Source organism: Carassius carassius, chromosome 6 (genome assembly GCF_963082965.1).
Source record: "Carassius carassius chromosome 6, fCarCar2.1, whole genome shotgun sequence".
Classification (NCBI taxonomy): domain Eukaryota; kingdom Metazoa; phylum Chordata; class Actinopteri; order Cypriniformes; family Cyprinidae; genus Carassius; species Carassius carassius.
The window spans coordinates 22,668,122-22,691,731 of record NC_081760.1 but is presented as its reverse complement, the minus strand read 5'-3'; the positions used below and the strand labels follow the sequence as shown (position 1 = coordinate 22,691,731).

Below are 23,610 nucleotides of genomic sequence, written 5' to 3'. Positions count from 1 at the left end.
GATACTTTATTTTTTTGCAGATTGGTGTACTATTGATGTAGGATCCCAGTAAGCTTTCAGTTTAAGCATTTCCTGGTTTTCAACCTAAAAACATTGAAGAAGGCATGTTTGTAGCTAAATTAATTTGACAAAGTATGTTGCTGTTTTAAATGTAATTACATAATGTAAAAAGATTAAATTATTTCACTATCACACAATTAATTACATTACATGTGAAATTTTTAATTCTATAGTATCTTGTAAAACGCACTCCAATAATTTGTCCACAATTTACATTTTAGTGTGTGTGTGTGTGTGTAACTACCTTTAGTCCATACATCGATTACATACACTATTGCTTGCCTCAAAGCTAATACACATGCTTATGCACTAACAGGCAAAAAACTCAAAATTTTATTTAATGGAGTCACTATTATGATTATAAGAAAATTAAAAAGTTGAGTTTCTGATAAAAGCAGAACCTGTTTCACTGGCTTGAGCTTGTGATATTGGTGACTTGGTAAGACAGAGACTGGAGCTGCTGCATCTGTCTCAGTCTTAATGAATGCCTCTGTATGAGTCTTGGTCTGCGTCAGTATCTGTGGCTGTCTACCTCACAAGTCTATGCCTATTTATCAACGTTTCACCTGTGCCAGTCACGCCAATCACTAACCCTGCACTCATGTCTCAAGTATTAGAGCCTTTGTCTGCGGTGTAGCTCAGTTTTGATTGGTCTGTACCCTCTGTTCAGGTGTCTGTTCTATTTTTTTCTCCTCACTTTCCTAATGTTATGCTGTATTTCTTCCTCAGTTCCCTCTCTTCCTGTTCTGTCTAACTCATTGTATGTATGTTGTGTATGTATGGACAGGTTGATGGCTAATTTCGCTGGTACTTGTGACTAGTGACAATAAAGGGCTACTACTACTACTACTATGTGTCTCCATATTCCATCAGTTAGTCTGATTAAATGTCGTCAAATCTGTACATGTCTCACGTCAGCCTTTAAAAGTATACTCTAAGATTATTCAGATTTACAGCTGACAACCCCCCCACCCCACCCCACCCCACCCCCAAACAATATAATTAAAAAAATTGTACCTCTTATGTCATTTTAGGCCCAGCAAAAATTTATTTGGAAAAAGAATACAAAAAAACATCTAATAATCAATTTCATTACTTCAGTGTCAATTTTGTGTGAGCTAATACATTTAAGTGCCTAAAATTCATACATTATCACTTCAACAAGACACTTTACACATGAACAGAATTAATACTTTTCATTATTTGAGCATTTGCATTGCCAAAATTGCCGTTTAAAAAAAATAATTAAAGCAACTTCACATTTATACAAAGATAATTTCAAATGACCTTCAAAAATTAAGAGAAGCTGATCTTACAATGGATTGTGGCAGCTGATAATATATCAAACATTTATTTATAAAACAGTAGTTCTTAATAAAATCAGTCCGAGTTTTAGTAGTTTAAGTACAGTGGGGGAAAAAAACTTTGCAAATAAAATATGTACCTGACTGGTTTTAACAATAAAGCAACAAACAGAAAAAAAAGAAATTCCAAATACACATATTTACATTAATCTAAGCAGTTTTAGCTGGATATCAAGATACAATCGAGATTAAAAATCTTTGGCCTTTGTACAACAGAACCATCTGCTGAGAATAAATACATTCAATGTATATACATCACTGTGTGCATGAAAAGTGAACTGTGATATGAAAATTGGTGGAACATGGAAGAATATATAAAACAAAACCTTTTTTTATCCTTCTTCATCATATGTCTTCTAGACACCATATTTTTATACAATATCTAAAAATCTCTATCAAGCTCAAATGTTTCCTTACACATTTTGATGGAGTAATAACAGTAAGAAAGGTTCAGTGTGTGCAAAAGTAAGCATCAAAGGCCTTAGGACGGGATTCTTTTGTTTGCTTTCAATCAGGTTAGCATTTAGCTATGAGTAGCTCTCATTCTCATTCCAAGAAGTCATCCATTGTTTCTTCTCCCGAGAATCCATTTCCTCTTTCCCCGGCTTTTTCCCCCTCTCTTCCATCTTTATCCGCACAGCATTATAACTGGGGATGCTTTCATCATACTTGGAACGTTTGAAAAATCCAAACTGTTCAGAAAAAGAAAGAAAAGACAATAAGCGCAAGTTCATGCTAACAATGCTAAACAGCATCATTTATACAGGAAAATGAGCAAAAAAAAAAGACGTAGTGTTGTTTGCAGTGTGTGCAGCATAACTAGCATGAGGAAAGAACAAAACATTCAATGTTTTAAACAAGATATAAGTAGGAATCTGGCTGTATAATGAACCGTATGTGCTGAAAACGAGAGATGCTCCGATAAACATCCCAAGCAGGCCAGAGAAAAGTGCAAGTTCCTAAATCAAGCCCAATTTTGAGGCTTTATAGAGCTTCAGACATTCAGTCGTACACAGTCACATGCACCTGAAAGCTGAGCGAATGCAAACATGTATAAACCCTTTTCCAACAACAACTTCATACATGATTAGTTTGCATTCCTCATAGCATTTTGCTTATCTCTGAGCAATGAAAGCCGTAGAAACTGCCACCATCACCCCCATCTAAGCACTGACAGGCAACATTTGCTTCAAAATAAAGTGGGTTAGCATGGGCAAACTCTTCATGCTATAGCTCTGAGCACGCAGGTCAACTCGATCTGTGAGATCTTTTACCCTAAAAGAGATTCTCTGTTTCTCTTTACGCATCTGAAGTCAGCTTCTCTTTTTCGGGTTCTTTGCCACTTTTGCCGAAAAAACCACACTAAAAAGGGGTAAAGGTTTGTGTTTTAAGTATTTAAAGTCATGTGAAAATTACACAGTATTGAAAATCTGTTTCACACCTTGTTGGTGTTCAATAAAAGTGACAGTAAATACAGAATTAGGTAGTCTTGGCTGGGTCTGGTTGTGAGTTCAGTTAAATGTTATTACCTTCCAAAGCAAGAACACCAAAATGCCCAGCAAAAGGAGTCCTAGTAAAATGGCCAACAGTATGATCCACCAGGGCAAACCGCCATACTGCGCAACTCTGCGTTCTGGAAACACTGTAACGCGTACCTGTAAACGGACAAATTGTCTTTCAAAATGCACTTATCATCTCAAGCTAACTTTTCAACCCTGCATATAAAGTCAGTTTGATAGAGAAGACAAACTGATCAAAACATGGAAGGGGAAGTACATCTGGATAAAAGCTGAAATGTCCTCACCTGTGCTGGTTCATTTTTCAGCTGGATATTTGTAGCTGAGGTCTTGAAATCAAGTGATGCCTTGACAATAATGTCAATGTAGTTCAATTTTGCATAGTCCTGTAAGAAACAGTTTATTAATAGTTTAATGACATATAGTGTTCATGATAAAGAAAAGGAAAAATCATTTAATATGAGAAGGTTTTACTTTATAATACCTTCTACCTACAATCTCTCTGTAATTATGTTGGTTTCATATGTTGTCATTTTCAAGAAAAATGTAAAGCTTCATGTGATGTAACCATCAAGAAAAAAAATCATACATATTAAGTGAACACTTCTCATATGATGATTAAAAGGGTTTTCAGACAGTTTGCAAAGTAAAACGCATTTTTATGGATTTCATGAATTATTAAACCTTGACAGGCTAACTTTTTTTCTCATATTAATAAGCAGTCAAGCAGTTTTGTTAAAATATAATTTTTTAAAGAAGTTATAATAATGATTATTAATAATACAGTATAGATTCTGCCATTTAAAAAAACAAAAAGAAACATCCCTACTGAATGATCACACTGACCTCCAGGAAGGTAGCGTTCCAAAGGTAAGCTCTCAGACTGATGACAGCATTGCTGTCCATTCCCATTAGAGGACATCTGAATGTGACACACTCCGCCCCATCCTCACACGACTAAAAACACAACAAGAAGACAGTAATTAGAAACAGGGCGCCCAAGGAAACGCATACAGGGCATATTCAGACTTTATTTTTGGAGCATTTAGCTAAAGTGCTTTTACTCATTGTTTTGAGGATCTGAATGCTTCTGTCAGTGTGATATTTCAGTTTTTCCTTTTTAAAATATTTACTAACTGTGGGGTAATTAATGTAGAGTGATGTTAAACTGTATATACTTTCTGAATGCACTGTTTGCTTCATGTTTGGGAGACTTTACCAAAACTGAGTATTTCCTCTTGTCGGTAAAAAGAGAGACTGTTCCCGCTTTTGCAGGAATTTCCCCAATTTCACGTTTAGTTCGTGACACCAAATTCTCCTAGTTAACCGTAAAACAGAACAAATAATCAATTAATTTCTATATGGATTCAACTTGGAATAATATAATAAAGTTTGACTTTAGTTAAGAAACTAGTACTACCTTCAAACTGAGTTTGTTGACTTCATCTTGATTGGAGCAGATGAAGCTGCCTAAACCGGTTGAGGTCATCTTCATGAGGTACAGCAGCCACTTGCCTTGAGAGTTATGCTTAGGCCACTGGATACTCATAGAAGCTGTACCGAATGATTTAAGAGGTTTGCCCAAGTTTGTAACCTGGAAGTCAATATATTTAACAGGATCCATCTTTAAAAAAAGCTTCTAAATATTGTGAGATGTAAAATAGTTAGAATGCAAATAAATAAATATTTGATAAACAAACCAAAGGAAGTATTGCAAATGTAAAATGTATGCATTATTTACAAAATGTTAGGAAATCTAAAAGTCACCCTGAATTCATAGTCAATTGGACTGCCGACATCAGTCGCCAACTTCATTGCGCTCTCTCCTTTAACTTCTCCAGTAAAGTAGACCTGAGATGGCTTAGCAATGCTGTAGATGATACATGATGACAGTGCATGAAGATACAGTATAGGACATTGATATTATCATTATCAGAATATGGGAAGTTTGCAAACCCACCCTGAGAGGGAGAGCAGCAGCTGGATCTTAACAATGGCTTTGGCTTTGATTGCTTGTAACTGAATCTGATCACTTGTCCTGCAATTAACAAAAAGAAAAACGGAAACATGAATCTATGAATTCAGACATGCTTAAAACAAAAGAAAATACTACATTGATACTGTGGCTTTGGCAAGAGTTATGTTGCTACTCACGTTTTAAGTTTAAGGTCAATTTCAATTTCAGTGGTATCCAAAGAAATTCCACCCGTGCTCAGAATGATGTAAAAAGTTGTCTGAAAAAGTTTTGTTTTTTTTAACAAGTAAGTCCACACACTTATTATAACACCATAAAATAACAATAACAAAAAATACTATTATATTGTCTGATATACTTTAAATATTCACCTTTGCATCTTTTTTGAATGGATTTCCAAGTTCACAATCGGCTTGTGACCCGTTCTGATTGGCTAGACAGGTGACTGGTTTCTCCTGTAAAGATTTAAGATCAGTTAAAAACAAGTTCTTAATAAAAATATGAAGTATAATAAAAATAACAAACAATAAATAATCATAAGTCATAAGTCAGCTAAACTTACACCCGATTCAGTACGAACGGCAGAATAAGAGAGGGATTTGGGGAACGAGGAAGTCAGCTGTGCTTCATAAGCATCTTCACCCTTGTTGAGCACCTTGATCTCCAAGACGATGTCCTTCTGATCACTCAGAGACAGGATGGGAACTCCTTTTTCCCTGGGAGAAAAGCAAAACAGAGGCTCAAGTGAATTCTTCTTCTTCTTCTTCATGTAACTTTGTTTTACCATTTGCTTTGAAAAATAGTGGAGGCTCTTTATTCATTCGCCTGAACATAAATTAAACAAACGATGTCACTTCAAACAAGACATGAGGATGCAGCTGCATGCTTGCTGACATATTAACAACTCGATAATAAAATAAAATGGTAGTCATTGCATTGAAAAAAATACGAACTCACTCAGGTAATGGATTAAAGACGTCTCTGTTTGGTTCCCTGGTGTAGAATCTATACTGGAGTTGCAGGTCACTCTGACAGACATGATCCGCACCACATCCTTCCTTGATGAACTGAACCTTAAAGCCAGTGTGATTCAGAATAATACTGAATAAGATATGTAGACGTGTTTGGTACTGGTTTACTTCAGTTCTTCAAGTATAAAGAGCCTGAGTTAGTTGGACGAAGTTGAGCAGCTTGTTAGTAAACGGTTTAAAAAAAAAACTTATTTAAGATTAACAAAAACAAACAGAAAATAGAATGAAAATGTTCAGTATAAATGTGAAAATATTTGCCTGATGTCATTAATATGAACAATTTATATATAATTACTAAGATAATATTTTTAATATATATATATAATACATTCAAAAGTTTGGGGTCAATATGATTTTTGAAACAATTGAAGGTTTCAGCATACAGTAAGGTCCACATATATTTGGACACTAGCACAATTTTTGTTATTTTAGCTCTTTACCAAAACATATTCAAGTTAGTTATATAATGAATATTTGCTTAATGCACAAACCCTCTGCTTTAATTTAATGGTATTCACAGGAAAGGAAAAGAGGAAACACACACACACACAGGATTCCATGGAAGACAACGGATGATTGTAGGATCCTATCCATGGTAAAGAAAAGCCCATTTATAAGATCCAGCCAACTGAAGAACACTCTCCAGGAGGTAGGCATGTCATTGTCCAAGTCTACAGTCAAGAGAAGACTTCACGAGAGCAAATACAGAGGGTTCACCACAAGGTGTGAACCACTGAGAAGCCTCAAGAATAGAAGGCCAGATTACACTTTGCCAAAAACCATATTAAAAAAAGCCAGACCACTTCTGAAAAAGCATTCTTTGGATGGATGAAACTACGACCAACCTGTACCAGAATCACAGGAAGAAAAAAGTGTGGACAAGGCTTGGAACAGCTCATGATCCAAAGCATACAGCATCATCTGTGAATCATGGTGAAAGGAGTGTGATGGCATGTGTGTGCATGGCTTCCAGTGCCACTGGGTTGTTGAAGACAGAAGCAGCTTATAGGTATACACAGCCTTCCCAGATTGAGCCGAATGCAGAAGTTGATTGAAGCGTGCTTCACAGTACAGATGGACAAAGTGCAAATTGCAAAAGCAACCCAGGTGCTGAAGACTAAACTCAAGGCAGAAAGACCCACGAACTGAAGACAGCTGCAGTAAAGGCCTGGGAAAGCATAACAAAAGAGGAAACCCAGTCTTTGGTGATGTCTATGGGTTCCAGACAAAGGATTCTCATCAAAACTTTCAAAATGAATATTTTATTTATAATTATATTCATTTGTCCAATTACATTTGAGTCTCTGAAAATAGGGGACCTCTGTTTAAAAATTGTTGCAATTACTAAACGTTTCACATGATATTTTTGTTCAACCCCTTGATTTAAAGCTTAAAGTCTGCACTTCCATTTCGTCTTAGTGGTTTCATTTTATTTGTATTTTTATTCTGATGGCATACAAACCCACAATTATAAAAAATTGTGTCAATGTCCATATGTAAGTCCATAATATATATAGACCTAACTAAGGTTGATTTTGTGATATTAAAGATTATTTTTGCATTGCAACAAAAAATAAAAATCTCAGTTTCAAATAGATTCTGTTGAAGAATCCTGAAAAAAAGTATAATTATTTCCACAAACATATGAAGTAGCACAACGGTTTTCCACATTGATAATAACAATAATCATAAATGTTTCTGTTCTAGCACAAAAATATATTTAAAATATTCTTATATAATTCTTATATATTTTAAGTATTATTGTTTTTCACTGTATATCTGATCAAATCATTTTAACAATGGTGAGCATGAAATCTTTCATTCAAAAGCATTAAAAACACATATTACAGACCCCAAACATTTGAAAGACAGTGTATATTGTATATTATAAATATGATAAATCACTGAAAATCACTGAAAATGGTAAATCACTGAAAATCACTGAAAATGCAAAGATTGTTTTAGAAGATGGTGGTTACCTTGGTAACAGTGGTGGCCTCTTGATTAGAGTCCAGGATGGGAAGCAGGTTCGGGAGAGCATTCTGTCTCTTCCTGCGTGTGGATGAGTTCAGGATCTCTACAGAGACCTCAATCGGGATACCTCTCAGTTTGTCTCTTAGGGGTTCCTTTGTACATAATAAACTGCATTATTAAAAAAACTAACATTATACATTGTTTGCAGTATAATGCCATTCCATAACCAATGTTATGACCACTAGATGGCAGTACTTACTTTTGAGTTCCTCAATTTTAAGTTTAATTTTACCTCTAAATGAGAAGCTGTAAAGCTGCTTTTGATCTGCTGTACCTGCAGTCTGAGAACTCTGGAAACACAGCTTTCTGTGCCCTGACCCTTGAGCTCTACTTGTCCTGTGCTTTCAAACTCATTTGCTGAGCGCGGGGTGAAGATGACTCTAGAAGGAAGATTAAGTTTCTTCCTTTCAGATTCAACCTTGATAGAGTATTGCAACTCTAAAGAAGGAAAAAAAGACAAAGCAATTAATAAAATGTTGGCATTTGTTTACAGAGCTAAGATCCTGCATGAAAGAACAATTACTGAGTAGTAATGTACCTGTGAAGGTAAATTAGAAACATGTACTTACTCAGAGTAGGATTGTAGGTTTTGGGTTTGACTGAAAATTTGAAGCAGGCTTTCACCTCAAGGCTAGAACACACAATAAAACCTCGCTTTTAGATGGGGGTTACTAGCTATAGGCTAAGATGATAAGGATTGCTTGTTTTGTTTATAGTTTTCTCACCATATATCATTTCCACAGTTTTTCTGAGTGAGGTCTAGCTCCTTTGGAGTGGTGGTAACAGTCTTCTCAATGCTGATAACTGACCGTGCCCTATAGTGTAAGACCCAGAATTAAAGTCATTCATCCATATTGCTAAATGAATACTAGATTTTGTAGCCATGTTACACCATTTAATATGAAATCAAATTGAGATTAAATCATAAACAATCATATTAACTAACCATATCATTGTTTATAAAGAATCCTTAATAATCATTACAGTTTGTCTATCAATATGATCATACCTGTACACAAACACTGAATCAGAGAGAGATCCGATAGCCAGATCAGGGTAATCATTTCTGTCCAAATCCATGTTCCCAGCAAGAGAGTATCCAAAGAGTTTCACATTGTGATCCTTTCCCCCAAGAACCTGACATTTTTGAATAAGTTATTGAAAAGGAATGAATGAATACTGAAGCAAAACCGAAAGAAAAGAAAGGTGAATATATGGCTGAACCTGGGCTTTTTTCAGGCCTTGAGGTGAACCATTGAAGATATATACATTTCCAGCTCCGTTACTATCATATGGGGCACCAACTGCAACATCTGAAAATCAGCAGGATTACATTAAGAAAATTAACTACATATTACATTCAGATATTATTATGGGTTATCACCATTAACATAGAAAATGTTACAATGTTTCCTTACTATTTGATGTATATTACGACATGTTTTCTCGTCTATGTGTCTTTCACATTTCATTAGCTGTATTCATAGAAGAGACTACATAGTAAACACATACCATGATAACCATCCATGTTCACGTCGCCCATGTTTTCCACAGCCAAACCAAACATGGAATAAGCAGCTCCCTCGATTCTCTTAGGAGTGATCTTGTCCCAAGCCCCTTCCTCGTTTAGATAAACATAGATGGCCCCACCGATATCACCGTCCTTAATAAAGTACTGAGGTGCTCCGACTACGATGTCCTGCCACCTGTTTTAAAAATCCATTCAGAATAATTATACATCTAGTGTTGCTAAAACTAAAAACAAATTTAACTTGAAATAAAGCTGTAAAATAAAATAACATAGAATAGAATTTAATAAAAGCATAAAACATTAGAAAACTTAAACTTAAAAAAAAATTTGGTTTATTTGAAGTTGTCAAATTAACTGTGAACACACAATATAATATAATTCTGTTGTACTGGATCTTACCCATCTCCATTGATGTCAAGCACTGCAAGATCATAGCCAAAGGAAGAGGCAAGCCCGGCACCCTCGAGGATGTACTCAGCTGTCAGCATGGATGAGTCCTTCTTTAATAGCACAACTGCCCCGCTGTGATTGGCTCTTGGAGCCCCAGCAACAATAGTCAACTGACCTCTCTTGGTCAGCATTTTTCCAGAGTCCAGAGAGAAACCTGTGACAGAAACAACCAATTAGAAGTGCTGGTAAAGATTTGATTACCAAAAGAATATTGAACTTCTTTTAGTGATGATGGAATATGCAATGCTAAAACGGCATCAGTGTAAAGATGCATGATTCTGACTGACTTGGACACTCGTAGTATGTCATAGTTTTGCTCAGGCAATGCTGATGTAAACAAGATACCAACAGCTTCAAAACAATAATGTGGCAACAACATTCACATTTGTTCACAAAAAGGACACGATGTATAGGATGTATAAAGACCAACATGATGACAGGTTGAATGTGAATTAATAATCAAGTTGGCGTCCAGGAAATCCCACAAACCTAAATAGCTATTGGATGCCACATCAAAAACGTTCTCCTTGGCCACCTGAAGGGGAGGTGACTGATACACAAACTGATCAGGAAGGCTACTGGATATACTGGTCATGAACAGCACACCTACATTTACACAAACAAGATTTGCACCAAATAAAGCACAAACAACCAAACAGACCTAAAAAGGAGTAAAACCCCACAAAGAGTAAGAATGGCAATCTATATCTATGCCTTGCTCCATCCAAACTCTGCTGGAAAAGTTTATACATCCTAATCACAGAGACTGAGTCGCATGATGGACCAAGGAGAGAGTGATATGGATGATAAATGTAATGTTATGTGATGATAGACTCACCTAAATAACTGTTAGCAGGGACAGGCACCAAGTCTGGATCAAGTTGGTCCTCGTCCCCAACTTCATATGGGCCGTCATCAAAGATATTCTCTTCCCACAGAGAACTGTTCTTCTGCTCTATCCTCACCACTCCTGGCATCCACATCAGTGGAGGAGAGGGTGAACAAGGAAAGGAAAAGGGTGAAGGGTTGAGGATGGAGAAAGTGAATGAGTGACGCAAATATGTCAGAATTTTTTTTTTTTAAAAAGGGCAGATAAAATATAAGTCAGATGCAATGAACCAATAAAGAAAATTTGATGTGTGATGTGGAGATCTATGTGTCTTTGTTTGACAGTGCCCATTGTGATTTACCTTCTCATAAGCTGGATTTTCATTGAACTTTTAATATTATCGCAAAAATTAGATTTACCGTTAAATTTACAACCTACACTTCAATACACACATACATACAAGCACTCTAATTCATCTTGTCCTTCAATACCTTTCCAGTTGTAAGCACCTGGCGCTCCAAACACCAGATAGTGATAGTCCTTTGTGAATGTGGCAGATAGACCCTGCTGGCATGATCCAAAGCGCTCGTGTCCTCTGTTTCTCCCATTACAGAACATCCAGTCTCCTCCATCTTCATCCGCGGCACTATTAATCGTTAGGTCCTCACTTAGTACGTAACAACGACCTGTCAAGTCACGCAGCTCCTGAACTGTGCCCACAAACATGCGTCGCTGGTAGCGATGCGCACAGACCTGAAGAGAGACAGCGGGAGTTCAGTTTAAATCAGTGAAATAATTCACTTAAAACTGTCAAATAATTAAATAATAATATTATATAATAACAAAAAAAAACTATAATAAATAAATACTTTTTTGCAAGGATATTTCAGCTATACACTATACCGTTCAAAAGTAAAGGAGTCTTTAAGAACCTGCTTTTCTTCATCAAGACAGCCTTTATTTGATCAAAAAATACAGTTTAAGTATTGTGAAATGTTATTACAGTTCGGAAAAAAAAAACATTATTCTATTTTAATATACTTAAAAATTTAAAAGAAAATTTAAAAAAATAAAAGTTTACTAAATATCATTTATTTGAAATTAAAAAGCTTCTATACATTTTGATGAATTTAATTAGTCCTTGCTGGATAAAATGTCATTTTAAAATATCTTACTGACATCGAAACATTTTTCTCCTTATTTTTACATTTAGATTACCTTGGCTGTCATCTTGTTTTCACACTGTATATCATAATTCCTAAATCCGCTAAACTCATTTAGATCAAATAGTGTCGAATTTTAATATTCTGCACCATTTCCCATTTATCGGTTATCAGCCATAACATTAAAATAATTAGTACTGGCCAGAATTCTGATAATGGTGCATTCCTAATATGAGCACGCACACACACACACACACACACACTCTCTCTCTCTCTCTCTCTCTCTCTCTCTCTCTCTCTCTCTCTCACCCTTACCAGTATCTTTCCTCCTGGTCCCTGGCTCTGTACAGTAACTCCCATCCACTGGTTTTGCTTATTTTCAGCTGCCAGGTTTTCTTTATATGCACAATAAAAATTCATAATTTAACCCATGCAATAACTCATTATAATGTGTCTTACAGGTACTTTCATGTGTTTGAGTTTACCTTCATTGTCAAACATCACTCGTTGACATGACTGACTGGGAGAATTTATGTCACAGTTGTACATGCCTCCTGTAATTTTTGACTTCTGCCCGGGCAATGCTCTAGCCCTTGGGGAACCAACAAGCAACCTGTAAACCAACAAACACAAATTAATTCATGGATCTGCAATATATTGAGAAATGTGCTCAAAATCATGGTCATAATAGTCCTAATAATTTTGCAGCTCTGTTTAAACTCTTATAAACTAAATCAGTCAGCAGTTGCACACACAATACATTGCTTATGAATGGATTAAATGGGTTTTGTAAATGGATATTTATTCATTACATGGTGATAGCATGTGTTACAGTGATTGTGAATAAGTCAGCTTTAAACATCACTAGCAGTCAATTCTAACATGATAGCATCTTTTGAATTTTATCGTCTTCAGTAGGATTCTCAGTGGAAACAATGCAGATTCAACAGTCCACACAGAAAATAAGCCATTGTCTGGACACACTACTTGTGCGCTGTGTTTTAGAGAGTGGGTCTTCTGTACACTCCTTCTATTCTTTCAACTCAATAGAATATCTTTTGTCGTCTGAATAAAAGAAATTTAGGCCACAGAAAACCTAGGATATCTACAAACAAAGGGTGTATCTCAGATTTCACTTCATTTCTGGGAGTGAAAGGCTCTTTTCTTTTCATTAGACTGACTGGTTCAGCGATAATGTTCATCCCAACACTTCACAGATTTCAGCTATAAAAGCTCTCTTTGTGGGCATAGACAAAAAGGATCTGACTGAAGCAAAGTCTACATTTCCTACAATACCCTCACCAAAAATGTTGGAAGAAGAGTAAAAGGGGTAAAACAGTTTTTTAGGGGTAAAATAGCTTGTTATGGGACTCAATACTTTACTTTTTACTTCATATACCACTTAGAACGTGCATATTAGTAGCTTAGTGTACAACAATGAACCTTTTAGGGGTAAATATGGTACAGCGATGTCCCTTAAAGGTATAATGTTTGCAAATTTTTTCTAAGAGTGTAAAAGCCTCTGAAAATTACTTTCGTTCAGTATGTTAGTACTGAAAACCTGGAACATACGAGGTCAAAGATGATAATGACAAAAATTGGGTTTCCAATTTCAATGTTTCTTGGGAAGTGCAGTTCGTTTCAAATGTCTGAACTCATTGAGATGAACAAATACATCATTTTTGTTGTATCTGGATAACTCGAAAAAGGCCAGCTGAGCATGCATACACCTGGGCCTGAAATTTAGTGCTGGGTTAGCATGGTTTTAAAAATGGAGAGACATTTAGTGTAATTCCCTTCATTTTTCAGAGATGCATTTCATGCCTTGATCTACAGATAATTCTGTCAATCACTACTAATCCCTTCTGTGAGTGAACAACCATATAGACCAAGATCTGTTTGGATCACAAAAAAAAGACAATACAGTCGCTTTAGAGTCACATTTTCCAAACAGACAGAGACAGCACTGTTTTTCTGAAAGGGCAACACAAACTCTTCTGGGCTGGGCAAAAATAGCCTGCTTCTCATTTCACTCTCGAGAGCATACAAACTGCTGTATCTGATGAAAACGCTCATGATTACATTAAATCTAATGCAATGTACATGCCAAAATTAAATACATTACACATTACACATATGAGAAACTACAAAGAATATTCCGTAGGCTTTAGCATGATCCATAAAAAAAGAAGAAGAAGAGAAAAGAGAGAGCAGTATTACTGACCAAAAATTCATAAGAGCATATTAATGTATACAGTCATAGCAGTTCTGTTTTACATTTTGCAAACTGGTATTGAATTTGTATGATCTCATTCATAATTATTTACTGAATTTTATTTTTACATTTTCTCATGATCAGGCTGATTTCTACTCTGGAGTTGCAATATTTTCTACAATGAATGCAGACATGACAACTTCATTCCTTTTAAAAGCTTTGTTACTGGACCAGCGTCCTTTATGTTAATTAACCTACACATTTCAGGAAATTGCAATAATCTGGATCACAATCAGCTCCTGAACAACATCATTCCATTCTGACAACCCCAATGATTTTGTGGCTTATGTAATGTGTCTCCATTAATCACTCCATGGAGGGACGTAACAAATAGCACAACAGGGATACGCCTCACTGAGGTGGTTTTGCTAGAGTAACAAGGTCAAAATTCCAAGGGAAAAATATGAAATTGGAGAGAACATCACAAACTCTTATTTCAAATCTTTGGAAACTCTAAAAGAAAAGGGAACATCCATAGATCAACGGAAGATAGAATATGAATTAAGAACATGAGAGGGATTAAGTGATTGAAGGAAAGAAAAGATAGAGGTGGAGGTGGGGGAGGGAGGAACAGAGTGGACGAGTACTCTATTTATTAAAAGCTTTTTCAGAGAGAGTCCTGAGGCCAGTGTCAGAATTACTATAATTTTGAGCTTCCAACTTGTCCTTTCATAACTTTTTCAAGCATGTTACTTCAACTCGATTTTGTGAAATCCAAAATAGTTGCTACTAGCATCCTCTACACGCTGTCACAATATACTGTACATGAATGCATGAAGATGAAGGTTCTAAAAGTCTTTAGTACAACACACAAGCAATTCAAACACAGGGCAGTTTCAGCAAATCACAAAAAAAAACAAGCAATGCACTGACATAACACTGACAAGTCCGGAAAACTAGTACTGAAAACACACCAACTTAAATAAACAGGCTAACAAGGTGACATAGCTGAACTTGACGGCAACAATTCAGTATGGTGACTAACACAACAGGGAAATGGTGCAAATGCAAATAAAGTCCAAACAGAACTGAAACGGTGACACACACTTCTGTTCTGTTAAACGGAACAACCAGTGTTGCACTTTCTTTATGATAAGATCTGAATTTAGCTGTTATTACCAACAAAGCTGCAAATGACTTCATTTTTGCATTTATGACTGTTGCCGCAGAAACAAATACTGTAGGAAACTAGAATATTAAACTAGAACTTCCAAATAATTTCAACTTGTAATTCCAACATGGCGTCCAAATCCGAATATGCTTCCTCAACTCTTAACCCACACTTGTTTACTCACTGGTGTGACTAAAAGCTGGTTTTTATTTGAAAAGCAGTAAATCATGGTCACATTGTGCAAGGCAAGAAATTTAACAAACACGCTCTCATAATTTTGCATCGAATGCTAAGCACTGGTGTTTTGAGGAATCTACAGAGGAGGCCATTGCTATGGTGCAAAGCTGGGTCTGCTGAGGAGGTTTGCCATGTCATGGTTCACATTACGAATTGACAGCAGCTGAATTACAGCTCCAGATGTGCCTAAGACATTTCAAAGACTCCACGCTTAAAGATACAGACAGCAAACTGATACTACCTGACCTACTGTCCACAACAAAGGTCCTACTGGAGAACAAGATATGCCTTCATGATACCTTCATGACTACCTAAAGGTCTTGAGGTACACATTCACAAAAGAGGTGTTGAATAGAACCAATGAGGTTTATTCTTGCACATCAAACAATTACTATATGTTTTTTCCATTTTTATTTTTGAATAACAGTTCAATTTCAAGCTCAATAAATTCCATCAGTTCCTCGTATGAAGCGATCATGTGCCATAGATTAAACCATTTGAAATCTTTTCTTTTACAGTGTCTTCATGAATATTCTGAAGCTTGACATTTTCGGTGGAATGGACTTTCAATGAAGGAACAGAAATCTCTATGGGTTTCAGGGGGTTTGAAAGGGCTTGGAAAGACATGTGTGAGTAAATGATGACTTTTGATGAACGATGAATTTACATTTTTGGGTGAACTATCACTGAAAAGGTGATAAACAAAATAATATATCCACATAAATTAAATTGGTCGGTCATTTTAATATAGTACACCAGCAGGATACAACATTATTTATGTGCCAAAGCAGTGTTTGTGTGTGCGCGTGTGTTCTTTATTATTACAATTTTATTCGCTTTTTGCCATTATTAAATTTGAGATTTAAGTAATAAGAAATCTGAGGGAGAGAAAGGGACAAGCATTATCTTGAGGATATTCCAACAGGCAGCACAGATTTAAGTTTCTCAGTGAGTTCTGGATCTGGCATGACAGTGGTGGTAAGACACATTGTATGGTCAAACTACAGTGGGTTAATAATACATGAGACTGGTCAATGCAATAGAGGGTAACAGATGAATTGGACCAATACCTGCCTGTTCTTACTGATTTTTTTGCCTACTCCTGCACAGGAAGCTTGGAGAATCACAGGAAGGAAGCAGTAGCCAATTTCCATGCTTACTGGACCCACTGCACTGTGGGATATGGGCCAAATTGTATATAATATCGAATGTGTTTTCGATGGATACATTGTTCCCCCATATGTTAATTATAATCATAAAATATGTCAAACAGCCCCCCCACCCCCCACACACACACAGATCCTGTTTGCACCAGGACATGCATCTCACATATGTCTCCTGTGAACACTTGTGATCAGACTTCAAAAGGAGGGTCTCAGATTCCAACACATGATTTTGTGTCTAGACACATCACTCAAAATGTCAAGAGTGTTGTGAAGCCTTGTGCATGTATATGTACGGGACTGTCAGAATGTTTCAAGTAGATGTTTATTTACTTTTATTTCTGCATAAATCAATGACATTTAAAACACTTAGCACAGTGGTTCATTGCCCGGTGTAGCAGTGCTTAACTTTTGTCCATTTTACTATTGAATCAGTAAAACTGCTGGATACCATTTTGTTTAACTAAATCTTTCAACATAAAAAGAAAAGAAAGTGCTGCAATGTAAGTATGAAACAACTCCCATAAAAAGACTACAAGCCCTGCTTCAGTGAAGTACTGGCAAGTCAAAACCAATCAATTACTTGTGTCAAGATAAGGGCTCAGGTTCAATGAAAGCTTAGATCTTACAATTACATTCAGCCAAGTTCTGCCTCCTGAGTTAAAGTCTGGCCAAACTTGCTGAATAGTGTTTCACACTATTTCTACAGGTTCTCTGTTACAACAGGATAATTTCACAAAGAGTAACATAGAAAAAAAAATTGACTACAGAGTACTCTGACAATACCTCCCTAATATGCTGACCACAATTACATGTTAATATTCCACACCTTTGAGAAAGAGAAATGTTAAGGTGCAATACAAACACACACACTGCCTACATGACCAAATAGCGGTTCAATCCTGCCAGCATGATAAGCCAAGGAATTCTACATCAATGCTACACTCCCCCCATAACACACACTCTGCCCTGCTTTGGTCTACACCTGTAGGGCATGTGGTACTGACTAGCAGATTTTTTTCTGTTCCAATACAGCCAGCCGTTCTGCCAAGCCCATGAGATACACAGTGAAGATATGAGTCAGAGCACACACACACACACAAACTAAATAAGTGACTTCTACACTGGGTGTGGTTTGAAATATTTGAAATACATCATAAATCCACAAAAATCAGATGCTGCTATAAAAATTGCATAATTCAGCTAAGCAAGGTTGCAAAATATCCGTGAAGTGAGGTTTGCTAATAGCAACATGATGTTTTGTTTCTGTGGTAGTCTTGCTTATTCATCAAAGTTGGCATTGTGTATTGTTGGCTTTTGTATGATCAACAACAGCATGTGGTGTTCTGCTGCTTTGGATAAAAGAATGTGCTAAATAACTGCAAATAGATGTAAATCTAACATCAAAGTAACACACTAAAACTCTACATCAGTCACTTGCACTCTCTGCAGGACAAACATGAGGTCAATCCTGGGAGTCTCTCTCCCGTGCTGCCAGGGTTGATGGCAGTAGTGAGGTTCAGGAATGAGTTACAGGCTTCTGCACACATTCTTTCACTAGAAGGCTTGAGACTTCCAGTGAGTGTCTGACAGAGCAACATGGGTGTGTTTTTAGTGAACCACAAAACAACACCAAATTGTCATTACTGAGATTCAATAAAATGTGTTCTAGAAACACTTTCTAAAGTCTACATATCTCAAATAACCTTAAGTACTAAGTATCCCACCTACAATCTGATCCGTACAGTGCTTGAGGTCAAAGAGGTTTAAAATTAAAAGAGACCAGACACATCCACACCGAGGAAGGAGAAGGAGACCAGACATCTCTAATGAGCTCCATGAAGCTAAATATGCATGCAGAGCTTATTTCCAAGTAATGAGCACAGTACTGGGTGGATAAAGTCATGCCCTGGAAATACATAAACCTCGGAGTCCCAAAAAAATAATTCTCACAGAGTCATTATTAACTCTCCCTCATATTGTTCCGAATCCATATTACTTACATTTTTGGATAGCCTATCTTTTCCATGGAATTATAACAGTGTCAACCCTCAAAAGCACAAAAAGTTGACCAAAAAGTGTCATAAAAGTGACTAACAGGACTCTTTTGTGCTCTTTTCATGTGATACAGCTTTGCTTAAGAAACCAACTCAAATGAATGCCATTATTTGCTAATAATCGTCAACATAAAGCAAATCGCGAGAAATGGCTTTGAATCATTCAGACCCTGAATTACAGAGATTCGTTTAATACATCCGACTAATGTGAACCCATTGTTCACAAATCCGACATTGCTACTTCTCTCGTGAACGAGTTAGGGGAGGATGTTTAAGTTATCAGCGAATAGTAAATTTCATTTCAGTATTTTGTTTACATAATCACTGTCGTACTGCTTGGAATAGCGCGCGAACACGTTAGGCTACTGATGCTGCGCGTTTTTTATAAGTTGCCATCTTCAGTCAACTTTGTAATTGCATAGAGCCATTCCTCGAAACTTCTTTTATTTCCCGCAGAAGAAAGATATATCATATAGATTTAAAAACACATGAGGGTGAGTTGCCTAAATGATGACAGAGTTTTCGTTTTTGGTTGAACTAATTATTTAAGGGTCACATTATCTATTGCACCTGCTTGGAAATGTGGTGCAGTGCATGTCTCGAGACTTAACGGTATGGTCTGGTGTGGATTTCCTTTCAGGAAAGCATTAATATGAACATAGGATTTGCATCGGTGTATGCTGCCAAACATAAATCCAGCTATATACCATTAGATAGGTGATGCATTAGATAGCCTACAAATGACAGGTAAAAATTGTTAGCCTGAATGCACTGTAAGTCGCTTTGGATAAAAGCATCTGCTAAATGCATAAATTTAATTTAATTAAATTTAGATATATACCATTGGCAGTTTATATTATATATAAGTATATATATATATTATAATATATCAAAAACCAAAAATGTTCTTCGAACTAAGCAGCCTGCTGCAAATGTGAAATGAGCCCCATAAGCAAGCCACGATACCTGGACTCCCCAGAGGAGGAAACAAATGCTTACATTCTTTTATCAGCTGGTCTGAGTTGTCGGTGCATGGCAAGGGAGAAACCGAACGAGCTGTTGGCATCTCCCGTTTTCCTGATTACATAATCTGTGTCCAAATTGAAGGCAGAGATCAGCGTCAGTCCCAACAAACTGAGGAACGATGAAATCAGTGTCCTGTAAGATCCCATAGCGATGTTGGGTTGAGTTCGTGCTTTAGAGATGAGACTGCAGTACGCTTCTGTTGGGATTGTGGATGTATTTAAGGAAGGAATACGTCCCTCCTCCACCCGTCTCCACCCTCGATCGATCGGCCCTGCCTTTATAGCCTACCTGCTAATGTCTCCGGGCTTCGAGTCCCGTTCATTTCTCTAACGCATAATAATCCTACCAGTTCGGTTGTGGATAAATCTGAATTTACAGAATGAGAGTTTTCTACATCAAAACCCAAAGGGGTGAACACGCCTGTAACTGTTCTTGCTTTTCTAATATCACATTCCTATATTAGCTTATATTTTCTCTGATTTACCTGTTTACAAATCTACTAAATAAATGTATAAATCTACCCTAAAGTGTGCAAGTTAGTGTAAAGTACAAAGAGTGCTTTTGGCAAATTAATATAAAATTTTCCTTATCATTTAATAAAATATTTATTAAAAGTAATAAAATATTTATTAAATTGTAGGTCCTAATTTAACAGCGAAGATAAACATTGTTATAAACATTTATTTTATACTCTTATAATTTAGAGACTTGCTGTCATCTCATGTGAACCGTGTAGTTCATTCTAACTTATCCTATGTTATACGGTGTGTGTGTGTGTGTGTGTGTGTCTGTGTGTTCACTGCTCTGTGTGTGCACTTTAGATGGGTTAAATGCAAAGTACGAATTCCGAGTATGGGTCACCATACTTGGCTGTATGTCACTTCACTTTCACTTTTATGCATTGGTTGCTCTACTTTAAACTTAGTAGCTCATACATCCTGACTCAATAGCGTGAATTTATAAGAGTGAATTTTTCACTTCATGATGACTTAATGATTTCTGACTGCAGTGTTGCCATGCCGGTGATCGTGGCTACCACAGAGAATCTCTAGGGTGAGACATATGAAAACAAATGATGTGTCTGATTCATTGACCTGGCATAGCCTTACAGCTAAGACCTCTAAAAGACGACACATTTTGTCAAACATCTCTCTCTGTTCTTTACCCAGGTGAATGCTGTTCTGATGTCAGAAGTGATGAAATGCAATGCCTGAGGCTGGGAGTTTTCAGAAGTACTGGACTTGCCTGGATCAAAGTCTGCTATCAGACACCTCTTCTCCCAACCCGCCTTTACCTCCATATCTTTCTCCCTTTCTCTATCCACCCTCCTTCCCTCCAATCACTTAGTATGCACTCCCTATCTCTTCCTCCTCCTCCTCCTCTTTTTTTCTTTTCTGAGTAACATTGGTGGTCGGTGTTTCCACACAGCAGCAGCAAATAAATCTGTATGGAGAGCAGAATTTTCTCAGAGCCATAAATCTCAGTCTGCTGTCACAGTTCTATTCCGGATGCTTTAAATCATGTTAATGTCCCCTCTGTTCTGTGCATTTAGATTTTTTATTTTCTTGTGTACACTGTTCTGGATTTCTCTGAAGGTTTGTGAAATTAACAGATTAATAGACATAGGGCTTCAAAGACAGCTCTGGGACACTGCAGTCTGACCAGAGAGAGTGCATTCTGTCAGCTAATGTGTCTTCAGGGGTTGGGCTGGGGCTGCTAATGGAGACGTATGTTGATAGACTCATGTTTTGTCTTGTCCTAGTGTGTAAGTGATCTCTTAGGTTGCTTTGCACTGTCTTTCCCTGCAAGAACTGAGTTTTAATTATTTGAATGAATCAATGGATGTTGGTTATTAATCATTGAAATCAGAATGCATATTTTTAATTTAGGCAGGTAGAATTAAAAATGAATCCTTTCATTTAATCTAAATATTTTTCAATATTCTGACAGTATTAAACTTATAATCAGACAAAATTAATGATGTAGTTACTTTTGTTTTGGTGCAAACCTTTGTGGTGACTGCAGTGCGTACTTTAAATAAAAAAAATATATATATATATATATAAATTTTAATTCAACATCATGGCGTGGCCAATTCAGTTGAAATTCACACTAATTATTTGATAGAGAACCAATTCTTTTTTTTTTTTGGATAAAATATAAAAACATCATGTTAAATTTCACAAAGCTGCATGTGATTTACTTTGCCACCTCACTTAATATTCACAAATTTGGAATTGAAATCACAAAGGAGTTCTCTTTTTAGTTCTGAAAGGAATATATCCCTCCTGTACATTGAAATTATTGATCTTTTTCATATTATATTAAACAAACTAGTTTATGATTCTGAAGGACAAAACTTGACACATTTCACTGTACTTCACTCACGGCACTCACTTTCTCACTGATTCCAAGTTATCTAACCAAATTACAAATTGATGCATTTAATTAGAATGGACATTCGTCAGCATCAGTTTGCTAAGGAAGAGAGACCTCTAGCTTTCAATAGTAGGTGACAATAGTGAATAAAGCATTGTGGATGATTACAAGCATTACGAAATACATAAAAAAAACAAAAGATATTTACGCAGAATTAAGGGCTTTAGTACTTAGGAATGTATAGTAGTTTTTACTTGCCCGGGAGGGTAAGAGCCAATACTCTTGTTCTGTCTGTGTGTGAAAAACAGAAATAAGAGAGGGAGAAATTATAGGTCTATAAACATATACTCTGTGAATTTTCCACATTTTATTGAACAAAACTTAAATATAATCACCAGATAGATCTGCCGTTTTAACACTGTTTTCCGATTTCAAGAATTTGATCACGTTTCAAATCTTTTTCACAAGTCTGCTATATGCACACAGACAGACACCAAATTAGTTTGCATGTATTTTGTTCACACTTTCTTTAACTCCCTTCTTTTTCTCAACACAGGGCTCAACAAGTAGAGACGAATTAGAATGAGAAATCCCTCAAGTAACCTCAATCCCTCAATAAACCCATCAACCGCTCTCTTACTGCAGTCAGTGCAGTCTTAACATCTCTTTATCCTTTATTTTTGTTCATTTTTCATAGTGATTTGAACTGCTTGAGGAGTTTTGCTGGTGTCTTTGAGGTCAATGACAAATTACGTATGTGAAAATGCGATTACATAAACCTTTTAGTCGAGATGTATACGTTTAAATAAAATCATAATAGGAAGATTACAAGTTTAAGTACAATACTAGATGCACACCCCAAAAAAAGTGCAATCATTGAGTATTAATGGAAAGTGCCAGTACTGGATGCTGTTCTATATTCCAGTGTACAGTGTTCCAGTATGTAGTACTGCACAGGACCAGTAGAATAACATTCTGTAAATGCTTGCATGAAGTAACTGTTTTATAAAAAACACTGAGACGATCAAGGCCAGGCTAGATTGTTATTTAACATTTAGCATATTTGTTTATTATTCTATATTGACTTTATAGGTAGGCTATTTATATGTATTTATGTGTGTGTGTCGCAGTCACTTGGTTTGGTTTAGTCAGCAGTTCAAAGATTGGTGGAGAAGGCTAGTTTTAGTCCTACCAGTAAGAAGTTCACAGAATGGAATGGATTCCACCAGTAAACAGAAAGGCACTAATCTCTTCTAATTCCGTCTTTTCTCCTCTTAGACCAAAGATCTTTCTCTGGGTGACTTGCCATCTCATGTTTTGAAGAGTTTATACCAGGCACAAAGAAAATCGACCTGGTCATACAAACAGTGTCTTAAGTATCATAAACAATAAACATAAAATACAACAT

The 23,610-nt window shown here is 36.4% G+C and overlaps 1 protein-coding gene across 2 annotated transcripts; it reads right to left on the bottom strand.

Annotated features, from left to right (window-relative positions):
- Positions 1–1,164: 1,164 nt before the first annotated feature.
- LOC132142505 (integrin alpha-6-like) lies at positions 1,165–20,048 on the bottom strand. 2 transcript variants are annotated; one of them, XM_059552422.1, is made up of 26 exons: positions 19,797–20,048; positions 12,440–12,567; positions 12,270–12,349; positions 11,283–11,544; positions 10,801–10,932; positions 9,912–10,116; positions 9,494–9,687; positions 9,206–9,294; positions 8,991–9,118; positions 8,707–8,796; positions 8,551–8,612; positions 8,256–8,419; positions 7,927–8,073; positions 5,874–5,989; positions 5,479–5,632; positions 5,288–5,371; positions 5,096–5,175; positions 4,902–4,979; positions 4,709–4,811; positions 4,362–4,535; positions 4,161–4,259; positions 3,788–3,898; positions 3,229–3,327; positions 2,954–3,079; positions 2,699–2,786; positions 1,993–2,116 (listed from the first exon to the last, which is right to left on the bottom strand). In XM_059552422.1, the coding sequence occupies exons 1-25, from the start codon at positions 19,967–19,969 to the stop codon at positions 2,724–2,726; spliced, it is 3,141 nt and encodes a 1,046-aa protein (XP_059408405.1). In that variant the 5' UTR covers positions 19,970–20,048; the 3' UTR covers positions 1,993–2,116; positions 2,699–2,723. The 2 variants fall into 2 exon arrangements, with proteins under 2 accessions (XP_059408403.1, XP_059408405.1); XM_059552420.1 differs by lacking the exon at positions 2,699–2,786 and having other exon boundaries at positions 1,165–2,116.
- Positions 20,049–23,610: the final 3,562 nt, after the last annotated feature.

Excerpts from the sequence above, each read along its gene's own strand:
- LOC132142505 (XM_059552420.1), bottom strand. The coding sequence starts at position 19,969 with ATGGGATCTTACAGGACACTGATTTCATCGTTCCTCAGTTTGTTGGGA. Across the intron at positions 9,688-9,911 it reads CTTGACATCAATGGAGATGG|GTGGCAGGACATCGTAGTCG; the intron begins GTAAGATCCAGT and ends TTTTTAAAACAG. Across the intron at positions 5,990-7,926 it reads AGGCCACCACTGTTACCAAG|GTTCAGTTCATCAAGGAAGG; the intron begins GTAACCACCATC and ends ACTGGCTTTAAG.